We start from the raw sequence: 14,911 nt of genomic DNA, 5'->3' as shown, positions 1-14,911 counted from the left end.
AGAGAAAATATTAAGAACATTCCCACTTCATCACAACAGGTGCAACAAAATATAATACCGTATATTGAAGTAGGCAAGTGCTGCTTCTGACTTTCCACTTCTAATTGACCCTTGTAATCTTGTGGCACTGATGTGTTGTAGCTTCATTTTATATCGGCTTACAGGGCGAGAGCAAGGGGGCACCACCATTTTGGGCCCCACCAAAAATTATACAAACCTGCCGCCTATGCTTGCACAAGGGGCCCAGCCCAGTAGGTGGGTGGAATAGAGATAAATTCCCAACATAGACAAGGTTCTGCCGGCTGCATCACCCAAGCTGACCATGGTTCAGTCCTCACTATCTGTTAGTTTCTTTCTTCTAAGTTTTCAGCAGAGAACAGAGCACTGAACTCCAGTTCCCTCAGCTGTTTATTCCAAGGCGTTTTCCGCCCCTCTTGCCAGACTGTAAACCCCAGGTAGTGACGAATCTCATTTAAAGCATTAACATCTCTCTGCAACGGACTTTAAAGTGCCTTCTACACACAAGGCTTTAATGAGAAAAGCAAAGACAGCTGGACAGACAGATTACACCAGTTTGTCTTCAAGTGGTATAAAGCAAAGAGGGGGGAAATTACTGGATTACCATTTAAAAACTATATTCCCTAGGATTCACACACAGTCATCCCCCTTAACAGTCATTTACTATTATTTTATTCTATTTACATTTACTTTGTGTCAAACTCTATTTTCTCCCATACAATGCGCACTGTTATTTTATTCCATTTGTATTTATTTTGAGCCAAAATCAACAGCACAAGGAAAGGGTTAGGAGACAAGGTGTTTTGTCACCTGCCTGTCTCTACTTTACACTTACGTAGCTCTTTATCTCTCCATCTCAAAGCACTTTATTAATGTTGGGCATGATTAGACTCACAAGTCACCCCCCTCACGTGGACAACGAAACGGATTTCCCTGGACAAGTGGCTATTGATTATTACTTCTGACCAAGCAGAGGAGCATCTTCCCACTGCATGGTTCCTGCATCTCCCTAGGGCAGATATGATGCTGCCAGACGACGTGTGAACTGATGGGCAGTGGCGGTGGCCAGAGGGGGGGGGGGGAGAGACCTTTTATGTAAGATTAAAACTGGGATTAGGCACAGTTGGGGGAGGATGGAATCAGAGGGGAATTAGAGCTACACGTGCTCTGCTTTACTTCTGTCCTTTCAATGCTGGCAGCTACTCAGTGCAGACCAGAGTACCACCCTCTCTAGGGCCAAGATTTTTAGTGACTGGCAGTTTTGAATGCTCAACACGAGACACCCTTTAAGGGGCCTAATTTACAGAGAGTGCTGCGGACACCTGCCTTCTGAAAACAAGGCCCCATTAAGGGGTCTCAAATTGGGCATCCAGGAGAATGGTGGACATGTTGACACTAGGAAAAAAGGTGCATTTAACATGTATTAGAAATCCCTAGTGGAGAGATGGCAAGTTGTAGTTTGAACACATTAGTTGTGAACCCTAGTGCAGATACCTGCCAGCTACCACGTTAAAATACAAACTGACCTGTCTACACCAGGGCAATGTGTGTTAAAAACCCACCTTTACTAGTGAAGGCAAGGCCCAAGGTACCTGAAATTATTAGTCGTTTTTAAAAGCCTTGGCCTTTTGCACTTACACAGCCCCGATGGCTGTCGCATGTGAGCAGGGGTTGTTTCCTTCTCGGATACCCAGGAGAATCATGTCGGGAAGACACAGCAGGCTGGGTGAGCCAGCAAGAATGTGCGCTCGGGAACAAAAGGGCGGGGGGAGGGGGGGAGGGAGAGAGATATTAAACCTACCTGTGCCCCGCTCCCACGCATGAGATCCTCTGGAATGGCATAGATCTGATTCTCCATTTCTACCTTCCGCAGGCCATTATCAGACACCTTCACTCTCAACACACGGAAGTTCGTGCCGCCAAGATCCAAAGCCAAGAAGTCTCCATTCTCTGCAGGCACAAAGAGAGAAGAATATTGTATTAGAGGCCTCTGTCCTATTCACACACACACCTTTAAAATGGAGCTATGGAATAACTGCCTATTTACATGGACCAGATATGCTACTGCTGGCAGTGGTACTAAGCTGCTTTTAACAATAAGCAATAGTGGTTTCTGGCACTTTACTGGTTTGCTGAAATCTCCCCGTTTAGTGCAATCGTCCTGCAATCCCTGCTCGGGCAGACGCAGCCAGCCAGCTCCACCGCAGAAATAAGGCGTGGTCAGGAAAAGGTCTAAGTGAGCATCTCTCCTGGATAGACCCTGCTGACACACCTCTGAACGGAACTTGAAGCTGAAAAGCTGCTCTCAAGGAAGAGTGACGGCCATACTGCCAGTGCACACCCACCATAAGTGAATCCCACTCGCAACACAGCTATCCCTTTGGGTGGAGGGGGTGAAAATTACCCCCTCAGGAATGAATCTGACATCCAGGGACCCCTTCAACCAGCTAAAATGCAAGCAGCTCTGTGGAGGAGGAGGAGGCAACTAGCCAGAGCAAGTTGCACAAAGTGGTTGGGGAACTGTGGCCTGTGACACAAATAGCTCATACAGAGAGTTACAAGATCTTCCGAGTCCACACAGAGCAAACAGTGGTGCTGTTTTTAAGGCTGGAGGCCGCATGGTCTTAGTTAGAGCAGAGGAATTGAGCCAGGAGGCCAGATGCCGTTCCTGACTCTCCTGCTGCATTGCTGTGTGACCTCAGGAGAGTCGCTCCATCTCCATGCCGAGTAATTCGAACACAGGGGACCGGTTTCAAAGCAGGGCTTTTTTGAAGAAAGGATTTTGAAGTGTAAATAGGAGAGACTGAGTGATCACAGAGGGACAGAATGGAAAGACGCCCCTGAAGCATCACAGGACCATTGCCACGAACTTGGGCAAACTTCGTAAATACAGGACTCCATTCTCCTTTCACCTACACTGGGATAAAACTGGCACAAAGCCCAGTGGCCAACAGGGAAAATGGGAGTAAGAGCACTGTACTAGAAAGAGAGCCTAAGACATAAGGCCCTGTATCAGAGGCCTGGTGTGAGGCCTGAGGCCTGAACTAAAGTAGCAGTCAAGCCTTGCTAATATAAAGCAAAGTTAGCAAGAGACAGGCTGAAAGCAGAAGTCAGGTTCTTCCCCACAGGTTTCAGGTGGGTTTGTACTCAACACGGTTAGGTGCCACCACTTGCCACAGCCTACGCTAGCATGGCTACGCTACTATTTTTAGCGTGCCACTTCTATGTCAACTAGTGTGAGCAGGTCTGCTCAAGCTGGGAATCACACCCCACAGCTTCAAGTGTAGACGTAACCTAAGATTGTGAGCTGGTCAGATCCTATAACGATGCAGGGGGGAGGCAGAAAACAACATAAGATAGATATACAACCCTAAATCTCAAGGCTATCTCCAAATCCCTCATCATTAGAGGGATGCGAAGCAGTGTAAATCATCTACTACTTCAAAGCAGTGTAATCTACCAGCATGACAAGCAGAGAGGGAAAGTGAATCGAGTTTATCTGCCTATTTTGGTTGCTGTTAGTGGAGAGTTACAAACACAAATGCAGGCGAGACAGACTCAGATAACACAGCGTGATTTGGCTTGGTCTGTCGAGCGTAGCTTAACACACAGTTTCTCTGTAATATGGCCTCCCTTAAATTAATTTGCTTTAGGAAGCCTGTAACGATTTGCAAGTGTTATTGAGCTAAACCCACCTCCCAGAGGAGATGGGTAGCTAATTCTACTTTTTAAAAAAAAATTCAATTTTATTTTTCCAGACACCACAATAGGCCACCACTGAGTTTAGGACAAGGAAGTTTAATGGCCAGCATGACTGGTGGAAGCGCCAAGCTTACTATATTAAATATTGAGCTGTGGGTGGGAGAGCAGGGTGGGGAAAAAAACCCACTATCAGCACTCTTAATTTCTGAACACACCAAATCTGCTGTGCTGGCTACTCCAGACGGATTACAGTGCCTAGGGACTGCAATGTGCCCAATGATGCTTTTATAAAGGGGCTACAGTTGAAACAAAAAAAAAATGTAGTTAATTAGTATTCCAATGACACTGAGCCAGTTAGTGTCTCCCGTGAGGTCTTCTGCGGCAAAGACATCTTACTGTCCGAATCTGAAGGGCATTCGGCAGTAACGATAACTTGGCTGGAACGATTATGGGGTTGACTTTGCAAAAACTTGGAGGGTGTGAAAAAAAAAATCAGAGCTGAAGCAACTGCTCATTTCTGTAAAGCTGCCTCTTCTCCCCTCACCCCCCACTCCACCCCCAATCTCCTGTTTAAAATATCTTGCACTCCTGGGAAACTAATAACTTGCCAAGATCAGATCCCAAAGGATAATTTCTTTTAAAATCTCGTCTAAATCATCCTTCCACAAGCAATCCCAAGCTGCCACGATGAAGAGAGTTTAAACTTGAGCCAGCTCAATCGCTTAGTGGTAAGGGTGGTGAGATGCCATGTGGGACACCAGGGTTTGAGGCAGTGGCTGTGCACTCCCTTGTGAGAGATCGGCGTTGGATCTCTCACTCCTGGGGCTGGCAGGCCTTGTGAGGAAGGTGGCTGGTCATCAAGGAAAGGAGGGACAAACAGGTGCCAGATTCTCAAGGGCACCCTCCTGTCAATCCCATTTTATCCTCCTCAGCAAACTAGGAAGCAAAAGCTTTGCCCAGACTGTGACACTCTGGTTATGCCCTAATTACTTACACTCATGTGATAAGGAGGAGATGCCAAGCTGATTAGGTCATTATTTGTCAAGCATAGGACACAGCCCCCCATCAATCCATCTTTATAAGGATTCAAACAACATCCCCACGCCCGAGCCAAGCAGCGGAGAATTATGTGGTGTTTCAACCTGGGACCCAGATCACAGCTTGTGCCTTCTTTAACAATAATCCAATGCCTTTGACCACCCTAGAGCAGGGAACTGCATGTGAATCGCATTGAGTTCTGATCCAGCATCTGCGTACGAGAGGCATCTGCTTCCATGAAAATCAAGAGCTTGGGATAGGTGCCGTGAGATTTATTTTTAAAAATAAAAAGTAGCCACTTTAATTTTAGGTCGGGTGAGTGTCAGTGACAACGAAGCTTGGCATAGCACAATGTCTTTCACCCAGATATCAAAGCCATTTTTAAACATAAACAAAGACTCTCAGCCCTTCTGCAAGGTAGATTTATTTTCATCCCCATTTCACAGATAAGGAAACGGTGGCAGAGAGAGACATCTTTTGGGACTTGCACAAGGCCACATCAATTCAGGGGCATAACTGGGATTTGAACTCAAGAATCCCAACTTCCATTCTACAGCCATAAAACCCCAACTAGGCATTACTGCTTCTCTCCTTGAGATACCCAATTTGCAGGTCAGGTAGCTTAGATCACCATTGCACCAAGGTAAGAGGGTCTGAAAACTAACGGAGTCAGGTGACTAAAATGGAGCCCCCCCTCCCCAGCAAGCTTGTTAGTTTCTCTGGCTCTTGCAACAGTCACCAAGACAGACCTTGTCTATATCTTGGACTCAACCACCAATGGGCGGCAGCCGGTGTAACTTCACCACAACAACCTGTAGGGAAAGCCAGGATCTGCACTGTGTTCAAGACAGGCTAATCCCAATTACAGAGAAGGCCTTTGTTTCATTTCCAAAAGCACTAACCTCCCTCTCTTCTCAAGTGATTGGTGCAAAACACCTGAAGGGACATTTAAAAGCTGCCAGGCTCTACGTATTTTCAATGCCCGTTGTCAGACATCACCGGTGTGGTGCTCTGCTCTGTTCAATGTTGATAACAGTCGGCTGCATGCGTGTGTTCCCTCTGTGTGCTGCCCCGGCTCTGCAGATTGCCGCCACAGCAGACCCCAAGAGAATCCCCAATGACCACAGACTCCGATAAGGTACAAAGGCATCTGGACAGGTTTATTGCCAAATGAAACACAGTCTCTAGCTCCCCGGATCAGATGTCTACAGTTCTGCTAGTATATATCCCTGACAATGGACCGGCTCAGTTAGTAGTGGGATTTACCACTGCCCCCGAGGCCAGACAAAGGCAAATCCTCAAGGGTGCATTCTTATACACAGGTACAAAGAAGTTACACATCACTCCTGACGTATTGAGGTACAACCCCTCTACGTAGTAAGCTACAGCCCGTCACCTTGCACAGGTTGGTTCGAACAAAAACAACTCTCTCCATCATATTACTCTTTTGCCCCTGTCTTTAGGATGGGTCCGTCTGTTCTTTGTTATCTGTGTGGAATGTGCAAGTATCGGAGTGTTCTGGTATCATCCTGGCATATGTTTATATCTCTAGTGTCCAGTACCTTTTAGTTATGTGTATTTTTGCAACATCAGCCCTTTCTTTGCCAGCTTCTGAGCAGGGCCTGCCTCTGGCTCACAGTTTAACTTTGCTTTATGTTAACAAAGTCTTGACCATTACTTTAATTCAGGCCTTAGGCCTCATACCGGGCCCGATACAAGGGTTTATGTTTCAGGGCCTCATCTTACCACAAGCCCCTTGTGGGAGGTGCTCATAATCTGGCAGGATTGAGCCTTTCAAATGTAAAAGTCCGTAGTTGCACAAACTAGGATTTCCTCTAAATCCCGTACTGCACCTTGCACACCAACAGCAGCTAAGTATCCAGGTCACACGGTCTTACCAAAATAGCTTCCATCCAGGGAGCAATTCAATACCTGTTGCCATAAGAGACACTGAGACACAGTAATTATAGTTGATACCAGCACGGGATTGTAAGACACACTAGCAGCAGCAGCAACAGAAGAGCAACCTCTGGGGCTTTTCGGATCCGATTTAATGTCAAGGTGTTATAAAGTGTCTGATGGATGAGACTGGTCATCCAGACCGACTCCCAGAATTCTGAGGGGAGAGAAAAGTATTCTGGGTTGGGCAGGGTTGTTTTTTAGGGATAATAATTGGAGATATACCAATCTCCTAGAACTGGAAGGGACCTCGAAAGGTCATCGAGTCCAGCCCCCTGCCTTCACTAGCAGGACCAATTTTTGCCCCAGATCCCTAAGTGGATTGAACTCACAACCCTGGGTTTAGCAGGCTAATGCTCAAACCACTGAGCTATCTTTTTTGACAGGATGTTTTTGCTAAGAGGAAAATCCAACTATGATTGGAGATGCCAATTAAACAATATTATTTGCATTATGATAGCGAGTGGAGGCCCCGATGGAGATCGTGGCCCCATTGTGCTAAATGCTGTAGCCGCTCAGGGTATGTCTACACTGCAATCAGAGGTGTGATGGCAGCACATGGAGATATACCTGAGCTGGCTTTCATCTAGCGACTGCAAGTACCAACAGCAGTGACGCTGCGGCAGCATGGGCTGTACAAGCCTGCCTGAGACACTGGGTCATTATTCAGGCATCCAGTCTGTGCTGCCACAGCTTCACTGCTATTGGTCGCTGAAGCTTGTCTACACTACAGCCACTACAGTGGCACAGCTATGGGGCTGCAGCTGTGCTGCTAATACTGTAGTATTGATGCTTCCTACCTTCCTTCTGTCGACCTAGCTGCATCTACACTGCGGGGGGTTAAGTCAACCGAATGACAGTGATTGAGGCGTGAAATTTTTCACAGCCCTGAGCAACATAGCTAGGACAACTTAAGTTTTAGGTGCAGACCACCAAGGCCACAGTTAGCTAGATTAAAAAGTGAGAGTATACCTACATGTGATACAATCACACCTCCAACTGCAGCATAGACATACCCATAGCGAGAGAAAGTCCCTGCCCCAAAGAGCTTACATGATATTACCCATGCATGTGTTAGCTTGAAAAAATAAAACTGAAGCCCTGAACAAAAAGGGGGACGGAAATCCTGTCGCTTACACCATCCTCGACCTGATCTGAGTAAACAGGTGCTGGGATAGCAGCTCGGGAAATGGATGTTTTTGCTTAGCTTTAAAATTTACTTTTAAATTTGTTTTCACTCCATTCTCCCTACCGCACCCCTTGTACAGAACTTTAGAATTCCATGACTGAGCAGACTAAGACTCCACTGTCTCACACACAGGTTTGTTGAAGTGATCTGGAATATTCAATCTAGTCAGCTTAAAAAAAAAAAAAAAAAGAGGAAAAATTGGAGCCGCTCCAGACTTTGTCCAACATGGAAACAAAGGGGGTGGGTGGAGACACACCACAACACAGCTTTTTCAATGACTTTTCTGTGCCTGTTACAATCTCATTGTTGTGGATCCACCAACTAAACATATTGCTGCGATTATTCCATAAAGTTTAGATCATTCTAGCAAAAGAACCCTGGCTGAAAAAAAGGATAAGCATTCTAAACTTCAATACACCTGTGCCAAATTAGGTTATAGGAGTAGCATAATATTGCTTTTGTAACAGTGTAAACATATGGCATAACCCCAGGGTAAACAGTCAGTTCAGAATCAGGCCCAGTAAGTTTAAGCAGTTTAATCTGACAATTAAAATAAAAACCTATCATCAGATGGGAACTATTTTGTTCAGTTCTATCAGTACTGAGTATAATACAATACCAGAGCTGAAGTTTCATGCAGATCGGACATTCTCTATAAACTACAGTATAATATATTTAAAGTCCTTCAAACCCACATGTGTTATGACCTGGCTTTTCCAGGTGGGGCAATCACACAGTTCTCCCATTTACTTCAGTTATGCGTGCTGAGCACTAGGGGGAAGAAAAAAAAAAAATCAGGCCTCAAAGTACCTCAAGTTCCCTGAATTTCAGTGAGATGTAAGTATCTAACTCCCTTAGGTTTCTTTCCAAATCCCATTCTAAGTACACTGATCTACTTGGGGATTCAGGCATTCCATTGCATATTGTGTTAGTCTAACTCCTATGTGGGTATTACACTGATGTGTATATGCAATGGCGTATCTGTCTACGGTAACATGGGGAAGGATGTAACATTAAGAAGAAATTACATCTTCAGAATGAAAGTGACATTTCAGGATTCCATCCCATAGGGCAAAGCAAAGGAGCAAAATATTCCAGTAACCTGGCTGCCACAGATTTCAAGGGGAAGTAAAACAATCAGCTGGCAAGGGACATGAACTGCCTACGCTATTGAGAAAACAAATGGAGCCTCTAGAGATTGAAACCTGGTAACTAAACATACCATTCTTTCCAGCAGGACTTGTGTTTGCTCAGGGCCTAAGCAAGAGGACACAGGGATTGGGTCTCCTCTCGCTTACTCTGCAGTGCAAATCAGGAGAAACTCTATTGAAGTCATGTTTCAGAGTAGCAGCCGTGTTAGTCTGTATCCGCAAAAAAACAGGAGTACTTGTGGCACCTTAAAGACTAACAAATTTATTTAAGCATGAGCTTTCGTGAGCTACAGCTCACTTCTTCGGATGCATCCGAAGAAGTGAGCTGTAGCTCACGAAAGCTCATGCTTAAATAAATTTGTTAGTCTTTAAGGTGCCACAAGTACTCCTGTTTTTTTTCTATTGAAGTCAGTGGAGTTAAACTAGTGAGAACAGAAGAGATTCAGCATTGCTGAGAGCAAGCTGCGTGTTCATAGCTTCCAAGAGCCATTTCACTTAGTAAAGAAGGTGTGGCATAAAATGGTTATGCAACTGTAACACTGCACCCTCCTGACTAATACTTCCTCTATTTCAGGCCAGCAAACAGAGAGATGGGGAAGAAGGAAATGGACAAATGCCACCCACACTTTCAAGTGCTGGGGGGGAAACCCAATGTCTATTGCACAAAGCAGAGACACATTTAGATCACTTTCCAATAAAATGTGTCACTAGATTTGCCTTAGATTCCTTTTCTCTATTGCAGCATGTTGTTACCATTGTCTCCATTAACCCCTCATGTGGCAATCAGGCAGTGTGAGTGGCAGAAGCCTGCTTATAACATTCTCCTTCTGGGTACAGAGAACAGCTGCTTGTTCAAAAGCCCCATATAGCAGCATATGGTATTCAGAGCAAAAAATAGGTGGCAAGAGTGCCCGGTGACCAAAAGGAGCAGTAAGGATTTCCTTTAAGAAAGATCCACCTTGAACAATGAGAGAAACACAGAGCTCAGATTACAAGGTCAGTCGCCTCATCTTTGCTATATGACATATGGGGAGATCGCAGCCTAGTGAATAGGGTGTTGGACTGAGAGTCAGGATACAGGGGCTCTAGTTCAGGATCTGCCATTGCCTACCTCTTATGCCTCAGTTTCCTTATCTGTGAAGTGGGGTTAATGATGCTTCCTTGCCTTTGTAACACGCTTTGAGATCTACAGATGGAGAATGCTATATAAAAGAACTACTATTGGTCTTTGTCTCCAGGGGAAGCCTCCTTTAGCTCTAACACCAATTCCCTCTAAGCTAAGAGTCCGGAGACCCTGCTACCCATTACAATATGTTGTAACAAACTGAGAATTGAGCTCTTTTTCACTGTCTAACAGCATCTCACTTAAGTAGGTGCCAATGTATTTGGGAACCTGATCCTGCAAGATACTAACAGCCCTCAACTCATCCTGAAGAGGTGCTGTGCAATGAGCACCATCAACTCCCATAGGGCCTGAAATTTGTAACATCTGGCTGCTTCCGAGCAAGACTGAGTGGATTACAATTGCTTCTAAAGCATGGAAGGGGCACTCATGTTAAGTATTAGACAACCAAACAATTCCATCTAGACGCTTATACCGCCCCAATCACTGTAGTATCTGAGCATCGCACATTCAACATCCCATCTTCACATCACCCCTGTAAGGGAGGGAGGTATCCCCATTTTACAGGGGAAGCATGGCTCAGAAATGCCAACGGACTAGCCCATGTCCTCAGAACAAAGAGCTGAGCCCAGCTTTCATGAACCCTAGGCGAGAGCCTTAACCACAAGACCCAGAGCAGAACCTATGCTGGAAATATATCCCCACCCCACCCCACCCAGATTAATATTTAAACAGGACAGAACCTGTGAGCATCGATCACCAAGGAAAAAGAGCAAATGGAGTGGGGACGGTTTGTTAAGAAGTTTATGATGGGATTTGTCCCTTAGTGACAACAATTCGACAACTCGATATTAGTGATCGGTTTGAACCGGGCTCTCGGTTTGGACATGCACAGCTGCAGCTCTAAGCTGACATCAAGGGCCAGATTCTGCTCTCACTTAGGCTGACGTTAACTGGAGTAATTCCCTGGAGCCAACGGATTGAGAGGAGCTCTAAGATACTCAGGCTCTAAGATGTTCAGGCTGCCAAAATCTCAGCTCCTTTGTAGACTACGGGATCTCAACCACAGGAACAAACTGAATGTAACCAAAAAAATAATATTCACCCCTGCTGAGCAGTTAAGAGATGGAAGAACCTGTACAATCAGACAACTCCTCTCCCTGCAAAAGATATAGTTCCCCTGAGAGAAATCCCTCTGCTGACTCTTTGCCCAAAGGCACGGGAGAAGCAATAGATAGGCAAGTCACTATGCATCATTGGATGAAACGTTACATAGCACCCAGGGTAAAGTTTAGAGCTTTACTGTTTAAAAAGCAGAAGATGCAGCAGCTCCAGGAAAGCACCAAGATTCCTTTGACGCTGCAGTTACTAGGAAGGCTAGTGAAACCAGAGACCAGCTCCAGATGGGATTTGGCATAGGGTCCATACGAGTACGTTGACATGGCTAGCAGAAACCCACAGCAGCAAATCTCAGAGCTCGGGTCTACAGGCTCGCGGGGCTTGGGCTACGGCACTAAAAACAGCTACGTAGACATTTGGGCTCAGGCTGGAGCTCGGGCTCTGAAGCCCGGGGATGAGTGTGAACTTCACAGCCCAAGCCACAGTGTCTGCACTGCCATTCTGAGTGCTGTGGCGCCAGCCCCGTGAATTCTGTTGACCTGGGCTCTGAGACTCACTACTGCAGACACACCCTATGAGGACTCGGTGTCAGTGACACCAAAGTCACAGGAGCTGTTCTCAGGAGACTGTAAACCAAAGACGTAGACACTCCAGGACTCAGCTGGTCTTGCCAGATGCCTGCGACAGTGCTCAGAAAGGTGGATGAGCCGCAGCGATGGAACAAGCCCTTCCATACATGCTAGGACATTACAGCAGTATAGCTACGCTGCTGTAGTGTAGACAAGACCACAAACAGAAGCAGCGGTGGTGGGGGGGGGGGGCCCAAAGCAACAGCAGAGCAGCTGAAGATGGGAGGAGAAATGGAGATGGATGCCTTCTTCTGTGGCTCAGTTCCTCCTCCCTTTCCCTCTCCTGGATGCTGGCCACCTGGTCCCATGTTGGTCATTTCTATACAAAGTCTTTATAGTGGTGCCAGTGAGGTCACCACGCTCTTTGGGCCAAAGAGCCACTTCGGGACAAACGCAAATACAGGTCCAGTGAAGTCAGAGGGAATTTGCCACATCGTCTTCCATATCCTTTACATACTCCTAGCTCACCCGGCTGATCTCCTGTTTCAGCAGTCGCAGACCCATTCCCCACCCCTTTGCCTGCACAGCTGACGCTGGTTCAGCTCCCCCAGAGCAGCAATGTTGGGAGAACCAGTGTCACTCAGACACCAGCTGCTGCCAGCGTCTCAGCCATCACGTCTCCTGTACTGCACAGAGTCTGTCTAATCAACAGGGTTACTTAACATCCCAGCCACCTGGCTACCTTAGGACTCCCCTATGTTCAGCTCTGCTGGAGGGATGTGAGCAACTGTGGGAAACCACTGCCAAATTTCCTTCTCATGTATCCATTCCATGTCACCCTCTGCATGTAATTGACTTTAAACCAGAAATCCTTCTTTTCTCCCTAACCTAAGCCTAAGAACATAACATAAGAACGGCCGTACCGGGTCAGACCAAAGGTCCATCTAGCCCAGTATCTGTCTACCGACAGTGGCCAATGCCAGGTGCCCCAGAGGGAGTGAACCTAACAGGCAATGATCAAGTGATCTCTCTCCTGCCATCCATCTCCATCCTCTGACGAAGAGGCTAGGGACACCATTCTTACCCATCCTAGCTAATAGCCATTTATTAGAGAAGCCAGCGTTCTCTCTAAAAGGAACAATCAAATCCTACACCTGGTTTCCCTACAGTCATTTATCTAGAAACTTTACTAACAAAAACAATGAAGAGTCCGGTGCCACCGAACTCCTCATTGTTTTTGTGGATACAGACTAACAGGACTACCCCTCTGATATTTACCAACAAACATGCTCTGCTCATCAGCACTGCTGTCACTATTATTGTCGGTTAGCATGCAACGGCCACAACCAAGATCAAAGACCAGCCATGCACCTGTAAGACCCAGTCCCCCTGCCCTGCCCTGGCGAACTTTGAGTCTAACAGCAATATGCTCCCTGTACCTTATCTTTTGATCTGCACAGTTTCCTTGTGTTTGTATCAAAGATTAATCAGATGAGAAATGCCTTTGATTTTTATCTGAACAATTATGGCACAAAGCTATGGCCAGATCCTGCAGGGTGCTGAGCGCTTTCTACACCGCACAGGCTTTCAAAAGTAGAAGGCCCTCAGTACTTTATAGTTTAGGGGACCGATCCTGCAAACGGAGGCAGTGTATCCTAGTGGACAGAGCTCTGGATTGGGACTCAGGATATCTGGTTCTGCTCCTGACTTTCCCACTAGACTGCTGGGTGACCTTAGGCAAGCCATTTCCCCCCCCCCCCCATCTGTAAAATGGGAATAATGATACTGACCTCCTTTGTAAAGCGCTTTGAGATCTACTGATGAAAAGTGCTGAGTAACAGCTTGGTATTATTCTTATTTTTAAAGGTGGTCATGGGCCTAGTTCTCCTATTAAACCAATTTCAAACCAGGATAAATCTATTGCATCTACACTGACATCAAACTGATGTAGTCAAATTAAGAATCAGGCCTTGCATCAAGCATTGACAATGCTTGCTAGGTGGTTTTTCCTCTGTGTAGTGACCAGCCTGGAGTTGGGGTGAACAGTCTTCGCCCAGGATCCCAGCCGTTGTCCTTCAATCTGTCTGGTATCTGCGAACCACTAAGTGCACAGCAGAACCTGGAATCTCGGTAACTCCGGCATAAGTAAGGGTCATTTGGAACGTTGCTGAAAGACATCCAGGTCCTGTCCCAGCATGCAAGGATCCAATGCCAAGTCTCCTAGCCAAAAGACTCTAGTTTGCACCTCACTCTCAAATGCTGTAACTTTCCTTGCCAGGCGGTGAGCAGCACATTTTCTGACATCTCTCAGGACCTCAACCCCATCTGATTTATTTATTCCTGGTCCTGAATGCTTTAGACAGATGTTGCATCAGCAAATCAGTTTTAAAGGTAATCTGGTGATCGCACAGAGATCACAACAATCGGAGGGAATAATAAGCTGCCACGGCTAGCAGACCTGGGAGAACAAAGCTGTTAGCCATGGGAGGAAGTTTGTTGCATCTATCTAGGTTCTTATATCAGCACCCATCATTGTAATATCTGACCACTTTCTGGGCACTCCTATGCTAGGATAGTGATGAACTATTCACCAAGATCTTAGAAATCTGTCTTTTTTGGGGAGGGATAGCTCAGTGGTTTGAGCATTGGCCTGCTAAACCCAGGGTTGTGAGTTTAATCCTTGTGGGGGCCATTTAGGGAACTGGGGTAAAAATCTGTCTGGGGATTGGTCCTGCTTTGAGCAGAGGGTTGGACTAGATGATCTCCTGAGGTCCCTTCCAACCCTGAGATTCTATGATAGTGGCTGGCAGGAAGCGTTCAGTTAAAAGGCTCAACTGTGCGTGTGTATTACAGGGAAATAAGGTCTCCCATTGTCACTCAGAGGTCAGTTAGCCTGCTGGCACTACCGGCCCCTTGTGTTCTACCCAGGACTGTTTCTGTCCTGCAAGAAGTGGCATTCTTGACTTGCGACCCCAGTGTGAGTTAGAAGCAACTCTCTTCAAGTCAAGAGAATTACACCACCAGGGCAAGTTGAAGGAGAACT

At 46.3% G+C, this 14,911-nt stretch overlaps 1 protein-coding gene across 5 annotated transcripts in view; it reads right to left on the bottom strand.

Moving 5' to 3' along the window:
• The window catches only part of LOC123364156 (hexokinase-2), a 132,389-nt gene that overhangs the window by 36,689 nt on the left and 80,789 nt on the right, over positions 1–14,911 (bottom strand). For all 5 annotated transcript variants that reach the window (XM_045006014.1, XM_045006013.1, XM_045006016.1 and 2 more), the window contains one exon: positions 1,820–1,968. In XM_045006014.1, coding sequence (XP_044861949.1) covers positions 1,820–1,968 — 149 coding nt within the window. The remainder of the gene's footprint in view (positions 1–1,819; positions 1,969–14,911) is intronic.

The sequence above is a fragment of the Mauremys mutica genome, chromosome 2, assembly GCF_020497125.1.
Source record: "Mauremys mutica isolate MM-2020 ecotype Southern chromosome 2, ASM2049712v1, whole genome shotgun sequence".
NCBI lineage: Eukaryota > Metazoa > Chordata > Testudines > Geoemydidae > Mauremys > Mauremys mutica.
This window is presented reverse-complemented; position numbering and strand designations above follow the sequence as displayed.